General features: G+C 41.6%; 1 protein-coding gene across 2 annotated transcripts in view; it reads left to right on the plus strand.

Annotated features, from left to right (window-relative positions):
- Positions 1-24,822, plus strand: part of KCNC1 (potassium voltage-gated channel subfamily C member 1) — a 151,999-nt gene extending 127,177 nt beyond the window's left edge. The window contains exons 2-4 of one of the 2 annotated variants that reach the window (XM_006133427.4): positions 14-947; positions 20,588-20,776; positions 23,558-24,822. In XM_006133427.4, coding sequence (XP_006133489.1) covers positions 14-947; positions 20,588-20,776; positions 23,558-23,622 — 1,188 coding nt within the window. In that variant the 3' untranslated portion in view covers positions 23,623-24,822. Of the gene's footprint in view, positions 1-13; positions 948-20,587; positions 20,777-22,743; positions 23,334-23,557 lie in introns of those variants that run through there. The other variant, XM_075928090.1, reaches the window with a different exon arrangement.
- The last annotated feature ends 1,086 nt before the right edge of the window (positions 24,823-25,908 follow it).

Here is a 25,908-nt window from a genome sequence, read left to right on the forward strand (position 1 = left end):
TTTCCTTCCACAGTATGTGGCATTTGCCTCCCTCTTCTTCATTCTGGTCTCCATCACCACCTTCTGCCTCGAGACCCATGAGAGATTTAACCCCATCGTGAACAAGACAGAGACCGAAATCATTGGCAACGATACCCAGGTGCGATACTACCGGGAAGCAGAGACTGAGGCCTTTCTCACCTACATCGAAGGCGTCTGTGTGGTCTGGTTTACATTTGAGTTCCTGATGAGAATTACTTTCTGCCCAAACAAGGTGGAATTTATCAAAAACTCTTTGAACATCATTGACTTTGTGGCCATTCTGCCTTTCTATTTGGAGGTTGGACTCAGTGGCCTGTCTTCCAAAGCTGCTAAGGATGTCTTGGGCTTCCTACGAGTAGTCCGCTTTGTGCGAATTCTGCGAATTTTCAAGCTGACCCGCCACTTTGTGGGGCTGCGGGTCCTGGGACATACTCTCCGTGCCAGCACAAATGAATTCTTGCTGCTCATCATCTTCTTGGCATTGGGCGTCTTAATCTTTGCCACGATGATCTACTATGCTGAGAGAATAGGTGCTAAACCCAATGATCCTAGTGCCAGTGAACATACACACTTTAAAAATATCCCCATCGGCTTTTGGTGGGCTGTTGTCACCATGACGACCCTGGGCTATGGAGACATGTATCCTCAGACTTGGTCAGGCATGCTGGTGGGGGCACTCTGTGCTCTGGCCGGTGTGCTGACCATTGCCATGCCAGTCCCTGTCATTGTGAACAATTTCGGAATGTATTACTCCTTAGCTATGGCTAAGCAGAAGCTACCAAAGAAAAAAAAGAAGCATATCCCGAGGCCACCCCAGCTGGGATCCCCCAATTATTGTAAATCTGTCGTAAACTCTCCACACCACAGTACTCAGAGCGACACATGCCCACTGGCCCAAGAAGAAATTTTAGAAATTAACAGAGCAGGTAGGAAACCTCTTAGAGGAATGTCCATCTGACCTTTAACTTCCATACCTTGTAGAGATTTAAGATTCAGTCAGACTGCTTTCGTAGAGCAATGGGTAGCACATTTATCCATTATAGTCCCACCACCACACACTGAATATCATGTGTGAAGTCTAGGTTGCAGGGACAAATGACGCAGGGGAGGATCAGATCATGCTCCAGGAGCCTTAACTTTGGTCCTGGTTAAGGGAATACATGGTTCAAGATATTTTTTGAAGAGCAATTACATCTAGTGAAAGAAAATGTGAGCGTTCAACAGCGATGTTGCTGGACTCTATAGTGCACCATGGAGGCACCTGAGAGCTGAATGCTTCCTAGCAGAACAGGAGCTGAGTACGCTGCTCTCACAGAGATTTCTGACACAGCAGGGCCAGAATTTCAAAAAGCCAGAGGGTTGTTGTTGTTTTTTTAATTTTTAATCTCAGCTGTGATTTTTCAGCTGATTTTTAAATGGCAGGTATTGTGCATCTGATTAAAGAAACTAGGTGCCTACTAAATTGAAGGAATGACTACACCAACATGCTTATTCACAAGGCAATCCCATCTCTTTCAGATGATTAACTGCTAAGTAGAACGATAGCTTAAATTCTTGACACTAACACAAAATGACTCACTAGGAGACATTAATAGATAAGGATGTTAACTCCATAGCATGCAAACCAACCCATTTTATATTACACTAGAGTTTAGCATATAACGTTATGAAGCATTTTAAACCACAGTAACGTAAACATATTTGCTCCTCATGAAAGTGTGGATTGGTGATAGATCTTTCAACCTTTTAGTAGTAAAGGTTGACTGGAAAAGGGATAATACTGGTCTCTATTGGCAGATTTGTACTAAAGAGCAATGAGTGATAATCTCACAACAGGGTAATCTTGTTTTTTAATTATATGGATTCATGTCAGCAATAGGAGAAACCCCAATGAGAGTAACATTATAATTTCATAATTATTCCATTTGGGTAGGATCAGGGGAGAAATACTAGTCACCATGGAATATATTATAATATCCCATGGCTAGTGGTTAATTATGGGACTCTCTCAGTTTTATGAGAATCCTTAAATAGCACATGAAGTTACAGGGCTCCAATCTGATTATTTTAATCCCATAATCTACTCTACCCATGGAATATCATCTATTTACTGTGTGGAAACAGTAAATTCAAAGTCAATCACATTTAAAACAACACCAGAACCATTCTGGTCGAGGTTCCAGCCAAGTTGTACAGTGTGCATTCGTCAGCCCGTTACAAATTACTTCACACAGCATGTACTGTGTTAGATAAAACAGGTCACCAACAGAGTGAATCTCACAGAGTTTTAGTCACAAAGAGGCATTTTGAAAGAACTAGCTTTCACCTATGATGGTCTTGTGTTCTTATCATTTTTTACTTTGAAGAATATTCTGATTTGTCACTCCTCATGGGTGAGGTATTGTCTCTTCATCTCATAGTCATGCATGTTGATGTCATTGAAAGAAGCACAAAGGAAGTGAGATCTTCCTTTGTGTGTGAATTCTATAATGCCAGTGCTAATTTCTGAAAGGCGGGCGGTAGTGCAAGTTGAATTTGTTGTTTTTAAAAAAACTTTTGTGCAACTATGTACAATCCATTGAGCTGGTAAAGAGCTTTCATTTTTTCTTCTCTGTTTTAAAACTCTCCCATTGCATCAGGTCGACCACAATCCATGCAATTCTGTCTCTTTACAATTTTACCCTTCATGCGCACATATTTTATCTGTCTATTCCTCTTGGGTTGCAAATGCTTCTCACAAAGTCATCTCCAGGCATGGAAGCAGCTTCCTCATAAGTGGATGCTTTGTGGCTTTATAAATCAGGAGGAAAAGAGGGCACTCACAAAATGGTGGGTCACATCTGAAAGTCACTCCGACTACTCAGTTGTTGTGTGAGCAAGGGACACCAGACTTTGCTTTGGCAGAGAGTTGGAGAATGACTTGCCACTTTAAGACAGAAGTCCCTTGCTTTAAGTTCCACATATCCTGGTCCTTGAACTTTTGAGGACTTGAGGCCCAAGAACTCTGCGAGTTCAATTCAACTCCACGCCAGTATCCTGAGAATACGTGTAACTTTGGTTCAATATGGAACTGTTTTGTCACCATGAGGGTGGAACTCAGCTGTTGCTATAGTACATCTGAAGTACTGGTAATGACAGCAAATTATCCCTTTCTGCAATAATAGATTTAAAGAGTCTATTGTTTATTTTTTATTTGTCTAAATCTATTTTAACAGCCCTAACACACTAGTACTTCACCTGATGGAGATGGACTCAGTAACCACTCTTACTGGAGTTCAGAGTTCAGAGTTCTATTTCAAGCTTCTATTTTAGCTTCCTACAGAGGAAAAGGTGTATGTGTGAGAGAAACAAAGAAAGTCATGAATAAGATCAGAGTCGCACTGTTAAATGCAAGCTCTGCACAGCTTTGTCTCCAAATCGGAAGGATCAGTGCATCCATCCATCCATCCGGATATTCACTTTCTTGAGTAATCATGTACTCATAGGACTATACTGTCGGGGAAACTTAGCAAGAGGCTCCGCATTCTATGGAAATCCATGCTGTGCTAGTCATGAATGTTCCACAGACTGTAGGACATTTGGGTTAGTCACATTGCCTAGTTACAGACAACTGGGTACTAGGAGCCCAAAATGGATTGTTTCATCCCAATGCCTCTAGCAAGCTATCCAAATATTGTCCTTTCAGTTTGTAACTGCTAAACTCCAGTACAGTTTCATAGCACTTTGTAGGAGATACAAGACAAATAGCATGTACCTCCAGAACATTCTTTAAAATATAGCTTCTTTAGCGGGTTACAGTTGAGACATCAAGCACTGGTATGTGTGCTATTCTTATAGCAATGTGATCAAAATTCACAAGACAGTGAGAAGGGGAAATGGTTCCACCTATTACAGCAGCACTACTGCTCAGCAGAGTGACCTCTTATTGGCAGATTCACAAGCATGCAATGGACCAAATGCCGTCTTCAGACTTGTGCATGCAGTACAGTGAAGCCAATAGACTTCTGAGGGCCAGATTCTGATACATTTCTTCTGACTGATCCTGAGAGCAGAAGTTAGCCCCCGGTCTAGGGCACTGAAGAGCTCCTTTGTGTGATGACATGGCTTTCTGGGCATTTATAGCCTGGCACTCCATTGTTCACACAAAGGGTCACACAAATGGAAATTAGAACGGGTCAGAACATTTAAAAAATGTTAAGGAAAATGGTGTGGGAGGGAGGGGGATTGTGAGCATGCCATTATTTCTTCTCCTGCTTTCTTGTTTTCGTACCTGTTCTACTGGAAGCACCACTGATGTAGATAGGCAAGACTCTGTTGCATAGCCCATCTCTTAGGAAAGGCCTGTGTGAGAGCGTTCAGGTGTTGGGTTAACCATTTACATAGAAAGACATTGATTCTCCTCTGTGCTGGAGCACAAGAACGTAAAGGGAGGGTGCTGCCAGAAAATAAGTCTTGGCTCCTGGATTCTGAGCTGTCTAGCCCTGGCATAAATTAAAGCATTGGTGGAAGGAGCTTTAACTGATGCCACCAACGCAAGGTGGCGCTACACCAGTGATGGACTGCGCCTAGCAGAGCCTTGCTCTGCCACACTTCCCCTCCCGGCAACAACTCGCCGTCTCAATGTCTTTCCTTTCCCTTATGTCAGGCAGGCAGGAGGCAGCTTCTGGGGCAGGAGATGTGAAGTCATGGCAGCAGCTTGAAGCCAGCAGTGATTTCCCCCTGCGCAGGGGGAATTTTCTACGGACAATCTCTGGCCATTATAAATTTATTTTCTGCAACTTACATAGCAAAGTGATCTGAGCAGATTGGAGAATTGGAGCCAAAATGATATGCAGGAATACATTTCACCCATGACTAACTTGACTGTAAAACTACTTGAAACCCAGACCTGAGATATGCGATCCACTATATGGGCTTAGCTGCCCTTGTCTTCAAAACAAGCATATACCTTTCCAGGCCCTGGACCCACCAAATAAGATTATGTTGCCATTTACTTTTTTTATTGCAGTATGATCTAGTGGCCACTGTTAAGATCAGGGACTCATTGAGAAAGAAAGAGATAACCCCTGTAGACTGCAAGCTTCTTTCGAAAGAGGCTTTTTCAAAAAATAATTTTGAAAAAGCCTCTTTCAAAAAAGAGCATCTAGACTACAAGCAGAACTTTCAAAAAAGCATGTCGCTTTTTCGAAAGAGAGCACCCAGCCAATCTGGATGCTGTGTTTTGAAAAAGCACAGTTTGCATTACATAGCGCCTTTTTTCGAAAGAGCACTTTTGAAAAAAGGCATTCTTCCTTGTAAAACGAGGTTTTCTGCAGTCAAAAAAAACTGCTGCATTCTTTCAATTTAATTTCAAAAGAACGCAGCGGCAGTCTAGACACAGGTGAAGTTTTTTCGAAAAAACCCTTTAGTCTAGACACACCCTGAAAGACTTGCAGTCTAAGGGTATGTCTTCCTGGAGGCACTATTTCGGGATACTTCCGGTATGCCGAAATAGCTATTCCGTGTCTTTTAAACAAGTCCGTTATTTTGAAATATAACAGGCTCGCTATACTGACATCCCTGTAAACCTCATTCCACAGGGATTAAGGGACTGTGTAGACAGTGCCAAATTACAAAATAAGCTATTTCAGAATTAACTTGAAATAAGCTACACAATTTGCATAGCTCAAATTGCATAGTTTATTTCGATCTAAGGGTGCAGTGTAGATGCACACCATATGAACAAGAAAGGCAAAAGGCGGATAGAAAGAAGTATTATCTTCATTTTACACAGTGGGGCTTGTGAGATCAAGAGTGTCTTATTCAAGGTAACACAGGAAGTCTGTAGTGGAGCTGGAAACTGAGGTGAGATGGCCTGAGTCCCAAAAGCATGCCCTAACAAACAACAACAACAAAAGACAATACAGAGTAACACTAGTCTCTTTAGTCTCCTGGACTTGTATATCACCCAAGGATCTCCAAGTGCTTTGCAAACATTAGGTCTTTTAACTAGAGCTGCATGAAAAATCAAGTGAACCCCAGGAGCGGCCCGAGGCAGGTGGAATGCTCAATTGGCGCCCCCAGGCACCCCATGATGTCATCATCAGGCACCGTTGAAGGCGGCACCCTAGGCAATGGCCGAGTCGGCCTATAGCCACAGGCCGCCCTTGGTGAACCCAAATCTGAAAACAGAATTCAGCTTTACTGGGACTGTGTCCAAGCCACACACTGCCCCACAACAACATGAAATTCGGCACAAGAGCACAAACATCTGTAAAACAGGCTCAAGTTTCAAGTTGGTTGACAAAGTCCCAAAATAGTCAAAGGAAATCTCCAAACTACTTGGTTTGGGGTTTTGTTATGAAAATTTCATGACTCTCCTTATCCTCACTCCTATGTGCTCCCCTGAAGAATGTGCTGGCTTTATGATTATGTCCTACAGTTTCCACAGGCAGAGGTAGATGAAGCTGTTTGCCAAGCTGTAAGAGTGAGTCTGGAGTATTAATGGAATCCACAACTCTGGTTGATGTCTGTCTTCACTCAATAGCTGTAATCGCCCACCTTGATGCCATAAAGCAGACAGAACCAAATGCCCAGAGCTTAGCACCTAAAGAAAACTAGATGGGAAATTTTTGTCCCATGACACGTGAAAGTCTCTACACCATCCTTTTCTCTACTTTAGGGGTTTCTCTACATACACGTCATTTGAAGGGAGGCATTGCAGGTGCTGCTGCCGTGACCGTGGCTTTGTCACTGCTCCAGAACCCTGAGAGATAAGGATTTTCTCTGTCCCTGCGTGCTCAGCACACTGCCTTTATTTGAGCTGTGTTCTAGATAGAATTTCCCTGGTGGTATGCATTGTGCAATCTGGGTAACGCCCTTGCAGCATTGTAAACAATGAAGGCCGAGTACTCCACTCAATGCCGAATCCCTACAGGGTTCTCAATAAGCTGTGTCCTTATATGGCCACTCAGGAGAGACTCAAATGCAGCCCAGTTAGTTAACAGAGCACCTACAGCTACATTTTTTGTTTGTTTGTTTCTATTGGTGGTACATACTCACACATGCCTCAGTGCACATATAAATTTATTCCACACACAGATGGAAAAGATTAGAAGAAACATTGGAACCAAGGCTGGGAGCGGTGTGGGGGAAAGGATCACTGGGGATTTAAGGGCTGGAGAGGAGCAAAATAAACCAAGGCTCCATGATAAATGCATCTCTTACCTCTGCAGTAGCCCTTGCAGTTGTTTACTCTATTGCTAAGAGGGAGAATGCCCAGAATCCATCCCCAAACTCTCCCACTCTCTGCATGGGATGGGGCAAGATTTGACCCTAAGAATATTTTATTTAATTGTAACTATCAAAAGAAAGCTGATCTCCTTTTTAAAATATGATTTGGGGCTCACTTTGGACTCAGTTTCATCTGTATCAGAGGAAACATTGTGTAGAAAAGTTGATCCAATCTTATTTTCTTCTCACCCCAATTCTCCAAATAACCCGCACTTAAAAAAAAAAATACTGCTTCTGATTTTCAGGAGTGAAGAAGTCCCACAATTCCAGCTGGATGTAATGGGAGTTGCAGGTACTCAGTGGTTCTGAAAATCAGGTGTCTAATTGCAATTTGTGCTCTTAAGCAGGCTTTATGCAACCTACACTACAAATTTTAACAACAAACCAGTGCAGTGAATTTGTAGCCACGTACATGCCCATAATGATCGTGATGATCCACAGGTTTGCAACAAGGGGAAGGGAACATTCCACTCAAAATACCACTTACGATACAGAAGAATCTCAGTTACCCGTAGTAGTGTTTGTTTCTATCCTTGCTATAGGCTAGGTGCATAAACACAAAGAACTGAGCAGTTCTGATTCACACTCCAGCAGATGGCAGTGGTGCTTATACACCCTAGATTAGTACTTTTCAGCTGGTGGTCCACAGACCTTTAGGGAGCCACAGACTATGTCTAAGATTTCCAAAGGGGTCCACACCTCCGCTCAAAAAATTGTAGGGATCCACCAGTGCAAAAAAAAGGTTGAAAATTACTCAAGTTTTACATCAGGCCTGAGTCACAAAGGTATAAGTAGGAGAAGGCACTTGTGAATTGTAACTGGCCTATCTCATTTTTACAATTAAAAATCCATTTAATAATTCCTAAATCCAAGTATCAAAATTTGAGTCTTTATAGAAAACCAGTGCAATAAGGATCGCCTTAGTGTCACTCAAGTTTAAACCCAGGACTAGCTACAGCATAACTACCTACAGCTTAAGATGATAAGACTAGGTCCTCATGTCCGGCACCTCTCATGGTCTCTTGTCCCCTTAGGTGATGCATAGAGAGGGGTCTGTAATATTCCTTGAACAATGGACTGCACTAGCATCTCCTAAATACTTCACTGGGCAATGATCCACCTCTGGTTGGCTTCCGGTAGCAGCAACAGAACTACGGTATTTTCCCATTTCAGAATTTTAAGTGATATAAATGTCATCAATCCATTCCAACTGGAAAAAAATTTAGGGAATTGTAACTGGAATATTGGTTTCCTAAGTGATGGTTCAGGTCAGGGTGACAGGGGCTGATAGTTTATTCCATCCAATGGCTCTTTGGAGGCTTATGTGAAACAAGATGGTTGTCTCAGTGCAGGCTGTAATGGAGAAGGTGGGGCCAAGGCCTCAAACCACTGGGACCTTTCCTGGCACTCCTAGTGGAATGGTCAAGTATTGAATAGGAATGGAAATGGAACTACTAAATGGAGAGGTGGGGAGGTCTCCTCTACCTTACTAGTGCTGTATCTTTCCCATGATCAAAGAGAAGGCTTCTCTTTTCAGGGAAGTCAGTTGGACATTTTTCACATGTGAAACCAAAAACTAGGTCCCCGTTATCCCTTAGGTGCTTCAGCCCTTGCTCTCTGCATATAAACTGGGTCAGGTTTTCAGCTGGTGTGACTTGATATAGCTCCTTTTGGAGCTCCACCGGTCTACACCCACTGGGGGCAGGAGGAAGGACATCACACTGAGGTTGGCAAATGAATAATATATCACTTTAAAAGATGGGAAGACTGAGACACAGACTCACCAGATCCACCAAGCCCACGTTGTGCCAGTCCTCCAGGACAAAGCAGCCTTAAACTTGGCAGATCCAACTCCGTTAGGATCCAATTCCTTCACATTAGGGGAATCCACCTATGATACGGGCCTGCCCTAGCATTCACCTTCTTCTCTCCAGTGCAGGTGGTGCTAGTGGGAGAAAAAGGGTTGAACATCCCTACATCTGACTGATCCCCAGGACCTAGAATGGCCATTCGGGTCATGAGAAGCCAGATGTACAACAGAGCTGCTTTTAGGCTTCTGTGTACTGAGCACTGCTTGGCTGGATCAGAGGAGTTAAATGGTTTGGCCATTATTGCGGAAAGAATTGGTAACAGAGGTGGGACTAGAACTCAGGCACCTAGTGCTGTTCTCAGCCCACTACATCATGATCCTCTGACTTTATACCTGATTTAGACTCCACCTATTTGTTACTTCTAGGACGATGTGCTTTTACCAAACAAGCACTGACTAGAAGTAACTAGTAGTTAATCCATTTCTGCTCTCATTGTTCTTTCCATTCATCCATGCTCCATACCCTGCAGATCATCATACTGTATTCTTTAATTTTCAAATATGAACTAAAGCCACAATTTGGTGCTCTTAAGGGAGATTAACTTTATTAAGGACGCTACTTAAACTGGTTCACTGGACTGACCTAATATGCTGCACCATTCCCAAATACATGACCTGCCCAAGGATCCACTACATTTTATGAAATCACTAGGATTTTAACTTGACTCACAAAAGCATTGGATCAGTGTGAGTAAGGTCATAAAATTGGCAGACCATATCTAACAGGGACGCAAAACACCTCTTTGGAAGGCAGCACTTCCAGGAGTAACACCTGTCATCACTGCATTACACACCTTTCCAAAAGGTATCTTCAGACCAAGAAGCCCTTGATCTATTCATGCTCCTGTACCTACTCCCGGTCTCTAAACATATCAACAGACAGGAAGCCTAACATGCTGTCACCTCACTTCAGGAAGTAACACCTCTTGAAGGTGATATTCTCTGACAGTGATGTCACGATGTTGGCCAATCAGGGTTGTCGGAAGTGGTCACTTTATTCACTGCAGTACCTTTATTTGGGGACAACATTGCCTGGAGGGACCCCGTTCAACATGGTGGTGAGTAAATATTCAGAGGTAGGTTGGGTTTGAGATGCCTCTGGGAATTTGTCTAATATTCTAAATTTCTGCTGTAGAGGAGACAAATTCTGCTCTCAGTTGTACCGACGTAAAGTCCACTGATGTGACATCTACTCAAGAATGCTTCAAAATAAGTTTTAAAATATACAGTAAAATAATATTCAGTTATTTGTTGAAGATAACTACAGCTGACTTAAAGCATTAACATCTGGGGGTACTTAAAATTAAATTGAGTTGCTGGGTAGGAACAATTGAATTCTTTTACATGTTCTTCACATTTTCTCTTTTCTCTCTCTCTCTCTCTCGTTCTGTTTGTTAACATTTACTTGTTATTATTGTATGTTGCTTGCAACTTGTGTATGTTACAGACTGTCACATTTTATTCTGTGAAGTTTTTCTCCAATCCCCATCAACCTGAGCTCCATATTGGGCAGCAGAGGAGATTACAATACTGTTCTTTAAATGCAAAACAACAAGGAATGTCACAGACAATAGGTAATTCCATTGAGGGTGTGACACAGGTATTAATGCAAAGAGTAAGTACATTATGCAAGAAAGCACTATTTAGCTAATTTGCTATTTTTTTCAGATAATCTGCATGGAAAACAATTAATTTTCATTGCTCTCCTGCAGAAAATTTCCCAAACTTAATGGCTTTTAAAAATCAGTGATTCCCATATTAGCATGTCATAGTTCATTTTCAAAGACTTCAATCCACACTCTCTGTGTTGTACTTACATCTATACCCTCCAAGCCATAAGTTCATCATTTCATCATCAGTTGTGCGTGGCTTATTATATCTTCCCCATCATACTTTTTTATAATCTAGTATAGTGATATCCTTGCATATCAAGGGCCTGATTTAGCAATGATAAAACCAAACATCTGTGCCTGCAATCCATGTTTCTGAATCTCACCCAAAGGTCTGGAGCCCAGAAAGAATTATTTTGGTAGCTTAGCATGGTCTGGAGTGGAAGCCAAATGGATATTTTGTAGAATCAGGTCCTGGCTGAGGCTTTGGGTTGTGGCTTCTCCGGATGATCTGCATGCTGTTTGTGAGGGATTGGAAGGGAATGTTAAAAAGGGGCCAAGAGGTATGTGTGTGGTTTTTTTCTAGAGGGACAGTATTCGGTTTATTGCTTCTAATCTCACTCTTGGCTGCAAGTGGGAGCTATTTTATTTCAAAGTCACAAGTACTCAGACACCAAAGCAGCAAGGTTGTATTTTTATCAATTCATAATTTAGTCTCCTTACCCCAAGACTATGGCATGCTCTGACTCTCTCAAATTGTGGGGAAACACAGAAGAATTCATCAATAGGCAGGAAGGGAAGGACATGGCGAACAGAGAATTTCATCTATCAAAGATTAGCAATAGTGGGGTTTTTCAGCTGCTCACCCCCTCCCAGGATTTGGCCCTCCACTTTTGCAGGCCCATTACAATCTCCTTTGGAACCTGGGTGGATCCATTTTATACACACACAATGGGCATTTCTTTATTGGTTGTGCACAGGAAATGGGAGGAGGACGGGATGTAAGGATGGCTTCAAGGCACCTTTACACAGTCTCTTGTGTGGGGCCTAAGAGTTTGCTGCCCTAGCCCTGCCCCCTAAGTTACAGCAGCCTCAGAGCAGATTGAATTTGCAAGCAATTGCCTAACCGACCGCATGGCTGAGCATGGCAATTCTTCAACCACACCCCCAGAACTGGTAGCTGCCGGGGGTGTGACGGAGACATAATAGCCAGGGAATCTGACACAGGCCTATTCCATACTGGTCAGGTCCATCCTCTCTGTAAATACATCAGAGAGATAAATACCAGGGAGGGGGATGAGTGATTTAATTTAAGTACCAATGTGACCACGAGAACAAATGGAGATAAACTGGCCATTCACGAGATTAGGCTTGAGATTAGACAGTGATTTCTACCCATCCGAGAGGTGTAATTCTAGAACAGCCTTCTACAGGGAGCAGAGGGAGAAAAATACCAAACTGTCTGTAAGACTGAACTTGACATGTTCATGGAGGGGGTGATATGGTAAGACTGTCTCTAATGCCAGGTTGTCATCCAGCAGCCGCTAGCAAGTATCTCCAATAGGTGGTGATGGACTTTAGATGGGAAGGACTCTGAGGTACTACAAAGAATCCTTTCCCAGATGTCTGGCTGGTGGGGCTTGTCCACATGCACAGGATGGTTCTAATCCTATTTACCATCATGGGGCTGCATCCAATAATACCTGTATGGACCTGAGGCGGTCACATGGGCTACAGCCCTGTGCTGGTTGGGCTGCCAGGGGCCTGCGGGCCGCAGGTTAAGAATCACTGGAACTGATCACCTCATTTGGGATCAGGAAGGAATTTTCCCCAATACCCAATTGGCACAGACCCTCATGATTTTTCGTCTTCCTCTGCAGCATGGGTTACAAGCCACATGTAGGTCTAAACTAGTGTCATTAGTGGCTTCTCTGTAATGTGAAATCTTTAAATCATGATTTGGGGATGTCAGTAACACAGCCAGAGGTTAAAGATCTGTTACAAGGGTGGGCAGGAGATCAGATTAGATGAGCATGATGGTTCCTCCTGACCGTAGCGTCTATAGGTTCATTATGACCTTTTTACTTTGTCAGAATGGTGTAGGGGGGCCACAAAGGGACAGTCAGACCCACAGATGATCAGTGTAATAGTCCTTCTTTCAGTCATATCATTTCAGTTAGATTTACCATATCTGATGCAACAGTGCGAAAGGGCTAAATGTTGAGCAGCTGCTTCCGTAAGGGGGCCCTGTTCACCAGGGCAACAGGATATGTTTGAGTGGTGGAAAGTGCCAGAGGCTGAAGGCACGCACATTAGCTATAAGTGAGATCCAAAGAGCTTTGGGAAGTATTTGAGTCCATCTCTTGTGGGTCTATTCACAGCCTGTCCCCATGGTTGTGTAGTGACTGCCTGGAAGTCAAGGCTAAGAGAAACCTGCGGTGTTCTGGTCGAATTGGGATTCCCCAGTGGAACCCTGCAGGTTTGGTTTTCAAGGGCTGGAAGGTTTGCTTGGAGGTTTCAATTAAGAGCATGTCTAGACTACGCACGGCTTCTGAAAGAAGATATGAAAATTCAGATCTTCTTCAGTTTTTTTTCCTGGAAGAGGCTTTTCTGATATTTGGCCCGTCTACATGGGGCAAATATCGAGAAAAAAACCCTCTTTTGAAAGCAAGTAGATCTTCATCTTCCAAGTAACTAGTATCTTCCCAGCACAAGCCCTTCTGACAATCAGCCATTTCTCCTCTGCCCGCATCCAGAGCCAAGACCACTTTTTTTATCTGGCACGTGTACAGAACAATGTCTTTCTGGGGCCAAGAAACCCCCCTCTGATATATCACTGGGTCTTTGTGGGGTGCCAAGCAGCTGCGCCTTTGGTGGGGATTGTTCTTTGGCAAGTGGATGTGAGTACTGTGGGTTACTGTCTCCTTCAGTCCCTGAACAAGGGCAGGATACCCGGCTCCCTCCTCCAGTAGTTTTGTAGCAGCTGAAGGAACAGTCTTTCATCACTTAGTACCTCTTTCTCTAATCTGGGGCTAATGTGGCCCCAGAATCTTTAGCATAATTACCAGGAAGCCCTGGTGATGATCATGTTAAGAATTATGGGAGCATATCTCAGCCCCATTTCAGTTGAAGTGGCCCATTCTCCCTGCACTCCAGGCCATGAAATTGGTACCCCTTGCCTGGTGGGAAATCCCATGAGGGTTGGAGAAGGCAACAACCCACAGTGATTCAATCCACCGAACCGCACAGACCCTGCTTTTAGGGAAAGTGGCCATTTCACAGCTTTGAAGACAGGGTGAGGTGAAGGAGAGAGCCACCCAGTCACCACAAACCCCTCCACCCCGCCTGAAGACATTAAGATAAGAAGGGTTCTTTTGATAGTTATTGGGTAGTTGTTGGGGGCATGGAAAAATCTGCCTAGGGGATGAAGGTTTGTTTAGGCTTCCCAGACACAGGAACCGCCTCGGGCTATGATTCAAAGCAGTGAGTGAGGCTCATGGAAGCACTGAGGGTATGTCTACACTACCCCGCCAGTTCGAACTAGCGGGGGTAATATAGTCATCCGCAGTTGAAAATGAAGCCCGGGATTTGAATTTCCCGGGCTTCATTTGCATGAAGCCGGCCGGCGCCATTTTCAAATGCCGGCTAGTTCGAACCCCGTGCCGCGCGGCTACACGCGGCACAGAGTAGCTAGTTCAGATTAGGCTTCCTAATCCGAACTAGCTGTACGCCTCGTTCCACGAACTAGCTACTCCGTGCCGCATGTAGCCACGCGGCACAGGGTTCGAAGTAGCCGGCATTTAAAAATGGCGCCGGCCGGCTTCATGCAAATGAAGCCCGAGAAATTCAAATCCCGGGCTTCATTTGCAACTGCGGATGACTACATTACCCCGCTAGTTCGAACTAGCGGGGTAGTGTAGACATACCCTGATACAGTACACTGAGGTCGGTGAACAATCGGATGCAAGGTTCAGATCAAGTAGAGCTGAGGCTCAATGCAAATGATTCTCACAGCTCTTACTGAAGCACAAGCCAACAATGGCATTCAAGTCCAAGAGGCATCCCTTGAACCTTGGTCTACAGAGAACATGCCATGCATGGCCAGTCTCCATTATAACTTCCTTCCTGCTGGTGCAGCGCTCAAAGCATGACAGTGGAGACACAACACACAGAGGAGAGATTTGAGTCCCGGCTGGCCTGTCAGCCTCACCTTTGGCTTCCTGGCAGCTTTTACTAGGGACTCTTATTATCTTTGTATTTTGAAATGTAGTTTTTGTTTGGAAAAGTGCTTGGCAATTTAATGGCAATGTCCCAGAGGAGCGATGACATTTAAAACAAGGATCCCAGTCAGGTAATTATGAAAGAAACTGCTTATCCGAGAGATGTGCTGGTGTTTCTCACCACGTCTCAGACAGCCACGTGTGTGGAGGGTTTTGAAAAGCTAGTGTCATTAAACAAGCTTGGGAAGGCAGATGAGTTCTAGGAATGAGGGGCTCTGGATGAGGAGCCAGGTGATTATTCCTGAGATTCCCCTGTGGAGTGACACTGAGCACGTCACTACACCTCTCTGTGCCATTTCTTAATGGGGAAAATGGGGATCATCGCACCCGCTTTCCTTTGTAAAGTAAATGGAGATCTAGAGAAGAAACCTCTAGGCCTAATCCAAAGCCCAATAGAAAGACTCCTAGTGAATCTAGTGAGCTTCAGCTCTAGCCCAAGACGAGCTAAGTTAATAGTTAATTACCTGATGGAAAGGGCTTCCTTTGCACTTTTGCCCACAGTAACACAGCATTTGGTTAGATATTTCAACCTGGGGATCTCTCATGCGACAACAAAATCTAAGTGGCATTCTATGTAAAAAATAATAATTTAGTCATGCTCTGGGAGCCCCAGACATAGACCAAGGGCCCACGTTGCTAGGTTCTGTACAAACGCAGAACACCTTTTTGGTCACTGCTCTAAAAAGCTTACAATCTAACAGAAGACAATAGGCAGAATATGGTTTCCTGGTATTACATTCCTTCCTGAGACCAAGCATCTGTCCATAAAGGTCACAATACTTTCCCAGACTTCAAGTTTTATTATAAGCATTAAGCCTGATTCTGCTTGCATGGAAATCCACAGCAGAGTTTTGCAATTGGTTTTAATTGGAACAAGAGCAGGACCATAAAAACTGGTCCAGCTTTTCCCAAAGGTTTATTAATATTTAGGAGCCCTGACAAACACTGGTCCCATTTTGAGAGAATTATGGCAATTTGAGAATATTGCCCCTATGTCACCCATGTCATCAATATATCTTACAGAGGGTATAAAACAAGCACATCTCCAGTTTCACCAGTGGAGATGACTTTCCTCTATCAGGACTTAATTTTGCCCACAAAGTCTAGCGTGCAAATTTCAGTTAACTGTAAAGCCATTTTACATCCGTCACATACAAAAAGATTTTTAAAAAATCTTTAACTGATGGAAAAAATATTTTTTTACTCAGGTTGATTTTATTTTATGCCAAGTTTAGTTTAATTCACATTTTTGGAACATGAAATGAGATTATTATGAAAATATCAACACTATTTATTACTTTAATGTTTAATTAATACTTAATATTGTTACACTAAGCCTCATTACTTTCGTTCAGACAAAATCATTAAATTTTGTTAGTGCAGGTGTAAAAATATGTATCCAAAAATACAAAGCACAAATGATACTATAGACATCAGGCTCCTATTGACTTTAATGGTGCAGGATCAAGCCCTGATTTGTTTAGTTGCCTTACAGTAAAATCTCAATTCACGTTATACTTTAAAATATATAATTAAAGTGGAAGTGACTTTTTGGCCAAGTTAAGCTGCACACTTATGCTCTGATCCAATGCTCACCAAAGTTAATGCCAAGACTCTAGGGCTGTGTCTACACTGCACCCCTTTTCCGGAAAAGGGATGCAGATTAGACCAGTCGGAATTGCAAATCCGCAGGGGATATTTAAAGCCGGAGAAAAGCGCCAGTCTAGATGCGATTCTCCAGAAAATAAGCCCTTTTCCGGAGGATTTCTTATTCCTACTTGAAAGGAGGAATCCTCCGGAAAAGGGCTTATTTTCCGGAGAATCGCGTCTAGACTGGCGCTTTTCTCCAGCTTATCCCCAAGCCAGAAAAAAGCGGCAGCAATGTAAATGCAAATGCTGCGGGGGATATTTAAATCCCCCGCGGAATTGCAATTCCGACTGGTCTAATCTGCATCTCTTTTCCGGAAAAGGGGTGCAGTGTAGACACAGCCTAGTTGTTTTCACTGGACATTTTTAAGTCCCTTACTCCTCACTACTGAAATTATTTAATATGTCTCCAGTGAAGACAAGAAGATTTGAGTATTAACTTATGTGTGGATTGGGCTGGAATTCAAATTGCTGCACATCAGTTCATTACTGACACTGTAGATGGTCTAAAACAAAATACCATATTTACAGAAGTAGAAATCTACTTCTCTCCAGTCATTTATAGCCATCACATCCCTTTCTCCCAAACAGAAGCCAAATTGTCATCTCTGATCAGCACTGCAATTTTAATTACCCCAATGCCAATCTCAATGGCATAGCCTACATGTCTCGTGGGTAGCCCTGCCATTGACATCAACACAAACATTGTACGGGGAAGAGGTTTCAGAATACACAGATCTGTAGCTCAGATTGCAGAATGATTTAGCCACAGCTCCTTTACCTTTAGGAACTCCTGAAATAGAAAGGGGAAGATAACGTGCATTGAAAGATCATTAAATGTGCTGAATAGCAATGGGAGATACAAGCTCAGAGGCAACTTGAGACCAGGTTGGTAATATGGGTATCACTGAAGACAGTCTCCAATGTGACGGTCTAGGACCTCTGAAAACTCTTGAGACCTTTGAGTAAATTTTATGCTAAGGAAAGCAAGAAACTAACCACACTTAACTGCATCACATAAATGGTGGGCAGTTTTTGTACACCTTTCCTGGCAAAGCTTTGCCATTCATCTCAATCTCAGTTTTCAATAATTTGTCCACTAAGTTCTTGAGCTGGGAAATCTGGATGGTTTTATGACATGAACAACCAGGAAGGAGGGTGATGCTCACAAATTCATTTTCACTTGAGACCTGAGCTTGAACCACTGCCACTGCCTAATATCAAGTTTCTGGAGGCGATGGAAGTGCAGTCTGTCACGTGAGATGTAATGCTGAGGTTGTGACCATTTGTGCTCATTGACATTCTCGTACTGTTTTTGTAAACAGTAGGATGTTGATTTCAATGTTCCAGCCATCTGCGAACTTGGGTCATTCTGCCTAAATTCTCTCTGCAATTACAATTGGATGAGGTATGCTTCACCTCCTGGTCTGAAATACAATTGCTGCATGCTGTTAAACTGTGAATGTTACACCCCAAAACATAGCTGTATTTTAGCAATGGCTGTAGTGCTCCTGCGGTTTAGTTTGTATTTCAGTCCGTACCTGCAGACTGCTTTAGAGTATGTAAGGGTACTGATGTGGAGAAGGATCCAAACTTTCCTAATGTTCAGATCCACAGTTTTGGTTCAGGACCATCTCTAATAATGAATATAATCTATGACCCAAATGCAGCCATGAGAACAGTGGGGCTCTGTGTAGGTATTCCCCTGGCACCTGACGCATTGCAGCATCAGGGCTTTATCCTTTATGGATGTGAACCCACTGTGTAGTACAGCAACCCACTGCATTACTGGCCCCCTTAGGGAATAGCAAAGTTCACAATATACATCAGTGTGAGTTATAAAGAATCAGCTCAGGATCATATGATGCCATGGTTATTAAAGCAATTGTGTAGTTTTTGCTATGCAGAGGTGAAATAGATATATATTATTCATACACAAGAATTGCAATCAACCTATGCCCTGAAATGTCTGCAACCTGTTCAAATTAGTCATCACGAACGTCAGAAAGTATCTGTTGCTTCTCTAAGTGTGCCTGATGGATTAATAAACCTCGCTTGTCAAAAATCAAACAAACAAAAAAACCTTACCACCACTATCTTCCTCAAATACATAAAAGGTTATTATTAGGAGCAGGGAGAAAAAAATGTTGTTCTTAATCATTGAGGATGGGACAGGCTTAAGTTGCAGCAAGGGAGGTTTAGGCTGGACAATAGGAAAAGCTTCCTGTCAGAGTGGTTAAACATTGGAATAAATTGCCTAGGGAGGTTGTGGAATTTTTTCACTGGAGGTTTTTAAGAACAGGTTAGACAAACACCTGTCAGGGACAGTCTAGATTAAACAATAGTCCTGTCATGAATGCAGGGAACTGGACTAGCTGCCTTCTCCAGGTCCCTTCCAGGCCCACAACTGGTGATCACTTCTGCAGCAGGGAACAAGGCAGTGTCAGTAAGAGGATTTCAAATGGAGTTGATTATGGGGGGCATTTTATCTGCTTGGGAAAAATAATCAAGACATGAAATACATATTATTATCCATCATGTCCTTCTGAAACTATTGCTCTGGAAGGTTTGCTCATCCCATTATTGTACTCTCTCTTTTTAGGGTCTCTATGTAGACTTAGATTTATTCTTTTAGTTGGCCTCAGCTCCACTGAAAAATAGATGTCAAAATTGCACAGGGTTTGGAGCAAGTCAGCATGTGTTCTTGGAAACGGGGTTGACATAAAGCTTTTTGGTGCATTGTCCTTTTCATTAAGAACTGTAGAATCACCTGCAGTGTGTGCCCTATAGTATCTAAATAATAAGCATTGTGCAACCGAGGTTTCAAATGCTGCAAATTTCCTTACTGTACCCATTCAATTAAGCACATAGCTTAGCTCATGTGGATGGGTTATACTTTGACTGTTTTCCCTTTCTTTTAGCTGAAAAGACTCTATTGAACTGTGCCATATTTTGTATATATTCTCAATATACAAATTTGCACTTTGAAAACATTTTACAAATCTTATAAGAGCACTTTAAATTGTTTTATGGCTGTGGAGCAAATCACATATAGAAAACATTCCATTCTCAGGCTATCCTCATGAGGACAAGTGGAGTAAAGTGGACAAATGTAATTATCATTATTTGCATTATTTGCTGTTGGGGGGGAGGGGTAAATGTTACTTAATTTATTTTCAAAATCCATGGGCTGCCGTATTGTTTTCCATCTGTGGCATCCTGGGCTGGCATTGCAAAAACAGCATATGCCACAGAATAAAACACCAGAAACTGGATTGTTTTTGTAAAATCCATGTTCTGCTGTCACATTTCCATACATAATTTATGCTGTGTGTCTATCTAAAAGGTGTACTACTATTCTGTGTGTTTGAAATTCTAAACAAAACTAAGCAAAACTGTTCAAACTTTGGGGATCTTTTGCCCACATAATACTGTACTAAGATATAAATCAGCATGAATAGAATTTACATGGCTACTACGGTGCAACTCACCATTAATTGCTTCTCCAAAGTTCTACACATTTCAGTAGTTTTCTCAAGACACAGTTCATTCATATGCCATCTTATGTCATGCTAAACATGATCCAGGTTCTAACTGCAGTCTTCTGCTCACAGGACCAGGAACCGGTGCAAACCAGTCTCTGAAACTGCCCTATATATGTGGAAGTACCATAGGTTACTGTTCTATATAAGATAACATTTCGTTTCTTCTTCCACTTAACTGATTTTATTTTATTTTGGTGCAGTGCACAATGTCACTGTGTCTAGGACAAACGTGCTACCTTTCAAGCATCACCATGCTACTCCTTAGCTGTGATCCCGAACCTACAGATTTATCTCTGATAAACAGTACCTAGTGTTTCAATAGCCTTCTGCTTATGTTTGAAGATTCGAAACTGAATGGTGAGGTGGCCAAGGCGGCGCTGGCAAATGAAGACTGTCCCCACATAGACCAGGCTATAACGCCTGATGAGGGCCTGCCCTTTACCCGCTCTGGCACTCGGGAGAGATATGGACCCTGCTTCCTCTTATCAACCGGGGAATATCCCTGCCCGCCTGATGGAGGAATAAGAAAGGGTATGTAGCTGAGGTCCTGTAACCACATAGTTAGTGACCTAGTTTAAAAAAAGAGAAAGAAAGTCATCTACTAGTTATCATGGAATAGTGGGCTTAGTTGAGATATGCACTTCTGGGATGAAACATAACAACCTGATGTCTGCATTTTGAGTTTTTTAATCAGTTTCTTTGGGAAAGGCAAATTGCTAAAGAGACCATGTGCAACTCCAGGTTAGTCTTCCATGTTAGCTAGCTCAGTGAGCTTGAACACAGAATATTCTGCAATGTCCTAAAACAATTTCCTCCTCCAAAGATACAGCTATTAGTATTTATGATAGCAGTGAAGGCTGCCCATTTGGAAGATTGCAGTGTGCTGTGACTGGCAAATACTTTGGTGGACAATAAATAAATAAATGCCCACAACAAACACCAAGAACCACAAAGTGATTATTCAGCTGTGTTTACACAGCCCTTAAGTTAACTTCTTTGCCATGCCTTGCTAGATAATTGAACGCAAAGGGAGCATTTGTTAGCATAGACCTCTTTTATGATTGGAAAGTAACCTAACATACGTCATTTTCCTGGATATTAACAAATATTTTCCACAATTAATTTTTAAAATCCTAACTGCTACAGAGCTCCCCAAAGCAGTTTAGTTTTACCTAAATAATTCTCAGAATCATCCATATATTCATTAACATTAGGTCCTAGAAAAATAAAGAATTCCTGATTTTTTTATGATAGACTAAAACTTGCCCAAATGATTTAATCAAAGAAAAGCAAGCAAACCAAAAATGCAGATATCTTTAAGTATACAAAGTTAGAACAAAGTACGTATGTGCATACAAGTTAATTGGGAGTGGTTAATTTCACTATGAGTTATCTGCCATTGAATCAGTGTCCAGCACTGGTGTACTGTATAGAGTATATAATATATTCAGTATTTAAAAATTGCAAAGATTCTATGATGTAAACCATACCCTGGGTATGGGCTTTAGAATTCCCACGTGCCATTGTATGATGGACCACAGTCTATACTAAATGCCAGTATATGTAATTATAATTTATAGATTTATCATTAACAAAGATATAGGTTGACCACTCCACTTTCATATGAAAGTATCTCTGCTAAAATTTACCTTTGTAGCAAAGTGTTTTACCTGATTCTGTATTGGATAAGCACTGGCCATTTTCATTCAGCTTGAACCTGTTTTGGTTGCTTCAGTGGATCAGGAGAATGCTCCAAATGGCACATCTTTTGGTATCAGGAATGTACCATTCTCATGATGCACTGCGTCATGAAGCAGGTTCGCTCCACTGAATGAAACGAGAGACCAGTTGGCTAAAGAGTAACAAATGTCAGCATATTGTTGGCCTGTTCAAAACACGTTGAGAGCATCTTAATTGTTGTTCCAACTGAATTTCATCCATAGTTTGTGCAACTATGTGTGTATACTTGCTGAGGTGTTTTTGTGCATGTTTGGGAAAGGATGGGAGTGGGGAGTAGGAAGGGAAATGAATGCATGCAAACTATTTTTTTAAATGCTGTGAGCAAATGAGTAGTATCTCTATAGCAACAGAACAAATGCTGGTTTGTTGGATTTTTTAAAGCTACAGTTCACCTTAATTTTTGCCTGAAGTCCAAATGCACGAGTCAGTAGGAGGAAGTGCAAATGAGTTTATACTGAAAAGAAACAGAAAAATCCCTCCACTTAACTTTTATTCCCAGTTGTTTTAAGACAGAACGATGACACGGCTTACATTATTATGCAGTCTCCCCATCACAGAGAAACCATGTTGCTTCCCCACGCTTTTACACCTGCTCTCACTTACATGGCCTTCCCCTTCTCAATCACGTTGCAAGCGATACTACTCTCAGCATGTCAATGCATGAGGATGCTACTGAACTGGCCACAATGTTGACCTCATTCTTAGCCCATTCTGTTGTTGATCCAATGCTGTACTTTGCATTTTTCTTTTAAATGAAGGTAACGAAATATCACGGAGCCTTAACAGCATAGCTGGCATAAGTGGAAAAGCGATAGGATTATCCTCAGTGTCTGCGCCCTACAGCTCTCCTAGCCCAGTGAGACATTCTTGGTCTCCCATCCCATCTATTTTGTAGCATGGATCAGTAGCAGAGAATGGTCTAAAAAGCTTTATTTACAATTAGCCTATGCTATGTTGCATATAATCCAGGGGACTAAGTCTGAAGATGTTATGTCTCACAGTGGCACCTTGTGGGCATGGTGTTACTAATGACATTTGGTGACAACACCCTTAAATAGTATAAAGAGAACACTAGGCGGATATTAAACAGCACTGGTGGGCCATATGCTGCATGATACTGGTATACAGAATGAAGGGCGGATGCACCAGATAATTTCTTTAATGGTGCACCATGCTAGTATTTGCTTATCTTGACTAAGTGGATTCACTGGCTTTTATGGAATGGGTTAGGCATTTAGTCAATGCTGAAACGTGCCAACGATTGAAGATTTTGATTTTCTCAGGATATTTTTGAGCCATAGGAACCCTGCAGGAGTTTGAGCAAAACAAGCACAGTAGGATGAAACTTTGCATGGGTGCCTATTATAAGTTGAAAGCAATACTCAGATATACTATAGAGAGGTCTCAGTCTGGCTGACTGCATGGGAAAAAAAATCCTGTTGAAGAAGAATATGGCTGCCTCTGCATGTAGCTACTCTACCTTTTCCTCCTTCCTTTAAAACTAAAATGCCAAACTTGATTTGAAAAGCGCAGGAAAGAAGCTCAAGTATTGATTGTATTCTTTACATGCAGATCTTTGCAAAGAAAGTCCTGTCATTGCTAAATATATGCCAACAGAGGCAGTCAGAGTGACTTGACAAGGCGAGATGGAGATGAACATTGATGGCTAATAAACATCTGTGTGGAACTGTGCAGGCATAGAAGACCTCCTCATTTGGACAAAGTAAACTCGCTCCATGCAGGTTTTAAGGATGATTCCATGTGGTTTCAGAGTTGTACTAGAGATGCAGGCTTTTTCTACGGCCAAAATGTAACAAAGTGTAGAAGATCTCTTCTTCCTTTTTCTGATTTTTTTTGTTTTGTTCATAGCATGAATTGCATGAAGTAAACAAAAATTGCAAATGTATGATTAACTTTAAGGGGGGAAAAAAGCAAAGTTATATATTTTCTTTGAAAGCTCTTTACTTTTACATACATTGTTGTAGCCAAAATGTAAAACATTATAAAACTGTACATTTCTTTGCTATGGATTGCTTCTTTTTGTATACAAGATAGAGAGTAATGGTTTTAAAAAATGCAATCAGGCAGTCATCGGTCATATTGACCATGCCTTCATAACTCATTACACTGACATGGAAATCAAGAACTTTTAATTCAACTAGAACTGTGTAAATTTAGGAAAGTCCTTTTTTTTCCTGTTTTCGTTGGCATGCTTGTGACACACGGGACCTTTCTTTGGACCTGATGGTAACAGCTGGTCTAGATTTAATTTCCAGCTCTGGTTATGTTGTATTTTATTGATGTATAGATCCAGCGTGAAGACCCTTCATAACAAATTGTTCATATTAAGTAATCAGTATGGATTTGAAACAAAAAAAGTGTTATTTTAAAACTGAGACTTATAGTACAAAAATCAGGAGAATACTCAAGTTTAAACTTGTCTCAAAGTTTAAGAAACAAGACAACAGCATTGTATGCAATTTAGAACTTCTGAGTAAAATGCATGCACAATGTTATGCAAAACAACTCTAGCATGAAATAAATTTTGTATCATGGTTTCAGTGCCTGCTGTACAGTGTAAAGCAGAATTATTTTCTGAAGTGATCAGGGGTTTCCAGAGACTTGTTTCTGAAATCTTGAATAAATATACAGTGCTCCCAACAGTAATGCTGGAGAGAACCTTGGTATTGGTTTGATTCTAAAATGGTAATTTTGGTTAGTGGATAACAAATGAAGCCTGCAAACACTTGATACAACCAATGTCTGAAGTTTTCACAGCAACAGTAAATATTGCCAGGAAAGATAAAATCTAGAATTACTTAGGTATCTCTTCATCTTCCCCACAATAATAAAAGTTTGTCTTTTTAGTAGATGAAATGAATTCAGTTTTTCTTACTTCTGTGAGTCTGTCTTAACTTATTCTTCATTGAACCATAATAATCTATCAGCTCCGAAACTTTTCATGATGTCCAGAGCTAAGCTACTGCAGGTGCCTGAATTATATCTTAGCTGCCAGATACGAAGGGTGCCAGCAGAAATTCAGAAGAGTAACGACACTGTACTTCCTTTCAGATTCCACAAATAAAATGTATGGATTATTTGCCAGGACCATTCTAATAGCCTCAACATTTCTGGTAAGGTATTTCTTTAAGAGTTCCCTTTTTGCCAACATACCAGATAATTTAATACACTTGGCAGCATTCGAGCCAGGAGGCAAAGCATCTGGGACTGATAATGGAAATGAAAAAGAAAAAAAAATAGAATCTGAGAGTCCTAAGGAATTATAAATAAAAAAAATAAATAAAGATGCACCAATGGCTATGGTAAGTGTTTTTCACACACACACACACACACACACACACACACACACACACACACACACACACACACACACACACACACACACACACACAAAATTTAGGAAGAAATTAACACTGAGGGTCTGAACTTGACTCTAGTAATGAGGATCTTTTATCTTTTCTGTCTTAGCATTATGCATCAGTTTCTACTTCTGCTTGCCTTTTAAATTTTCTAGGAGTAATTTTCCATCTCTGTTTCTATCCTGGCATGGTCTTCCTTGGTAACAGGCAATTTCTTATCTTCAGAATGCAAGCTAATCCAGGATCCAACGCGGCAGAAGCTAATGTGGGCTTTTTTTATACAGTGTATTAAGGATCTAAAAATAGATTTATTTGTTATACTTCTGTATTAATTTAATAACATTATTCAGAGAGGGGGTGTGAAATCTGCTCACATTCCCTTATTACCATAAAATAATTAATACTGATTAAAACTTCAATCCAATAAATCCCACACAGGTAGTTCCCTTTACCCAGTGCTTGGTTCAGATAAGAGTCTTTCTTTTAACCAACAGCTTGAATACCCAAACCTGAGATAGTCATTCTGTCCTATTTTCTCCCTGC

Source organism: Pelodiscus sinensis, chromosome 4 (genome assembly GCF_049634645.1).
Source record: "Pelodiscus sinensis isolate JC-2024 chromosome 4, ASM4963464v1, whole genome shotgun sequence".
NCBI classification, from domain to species: Eukaryota; Metazoa; Chordata; order Testudines; family Trionychidae; genus Pelodiscus; species Pelodiscus sinensis.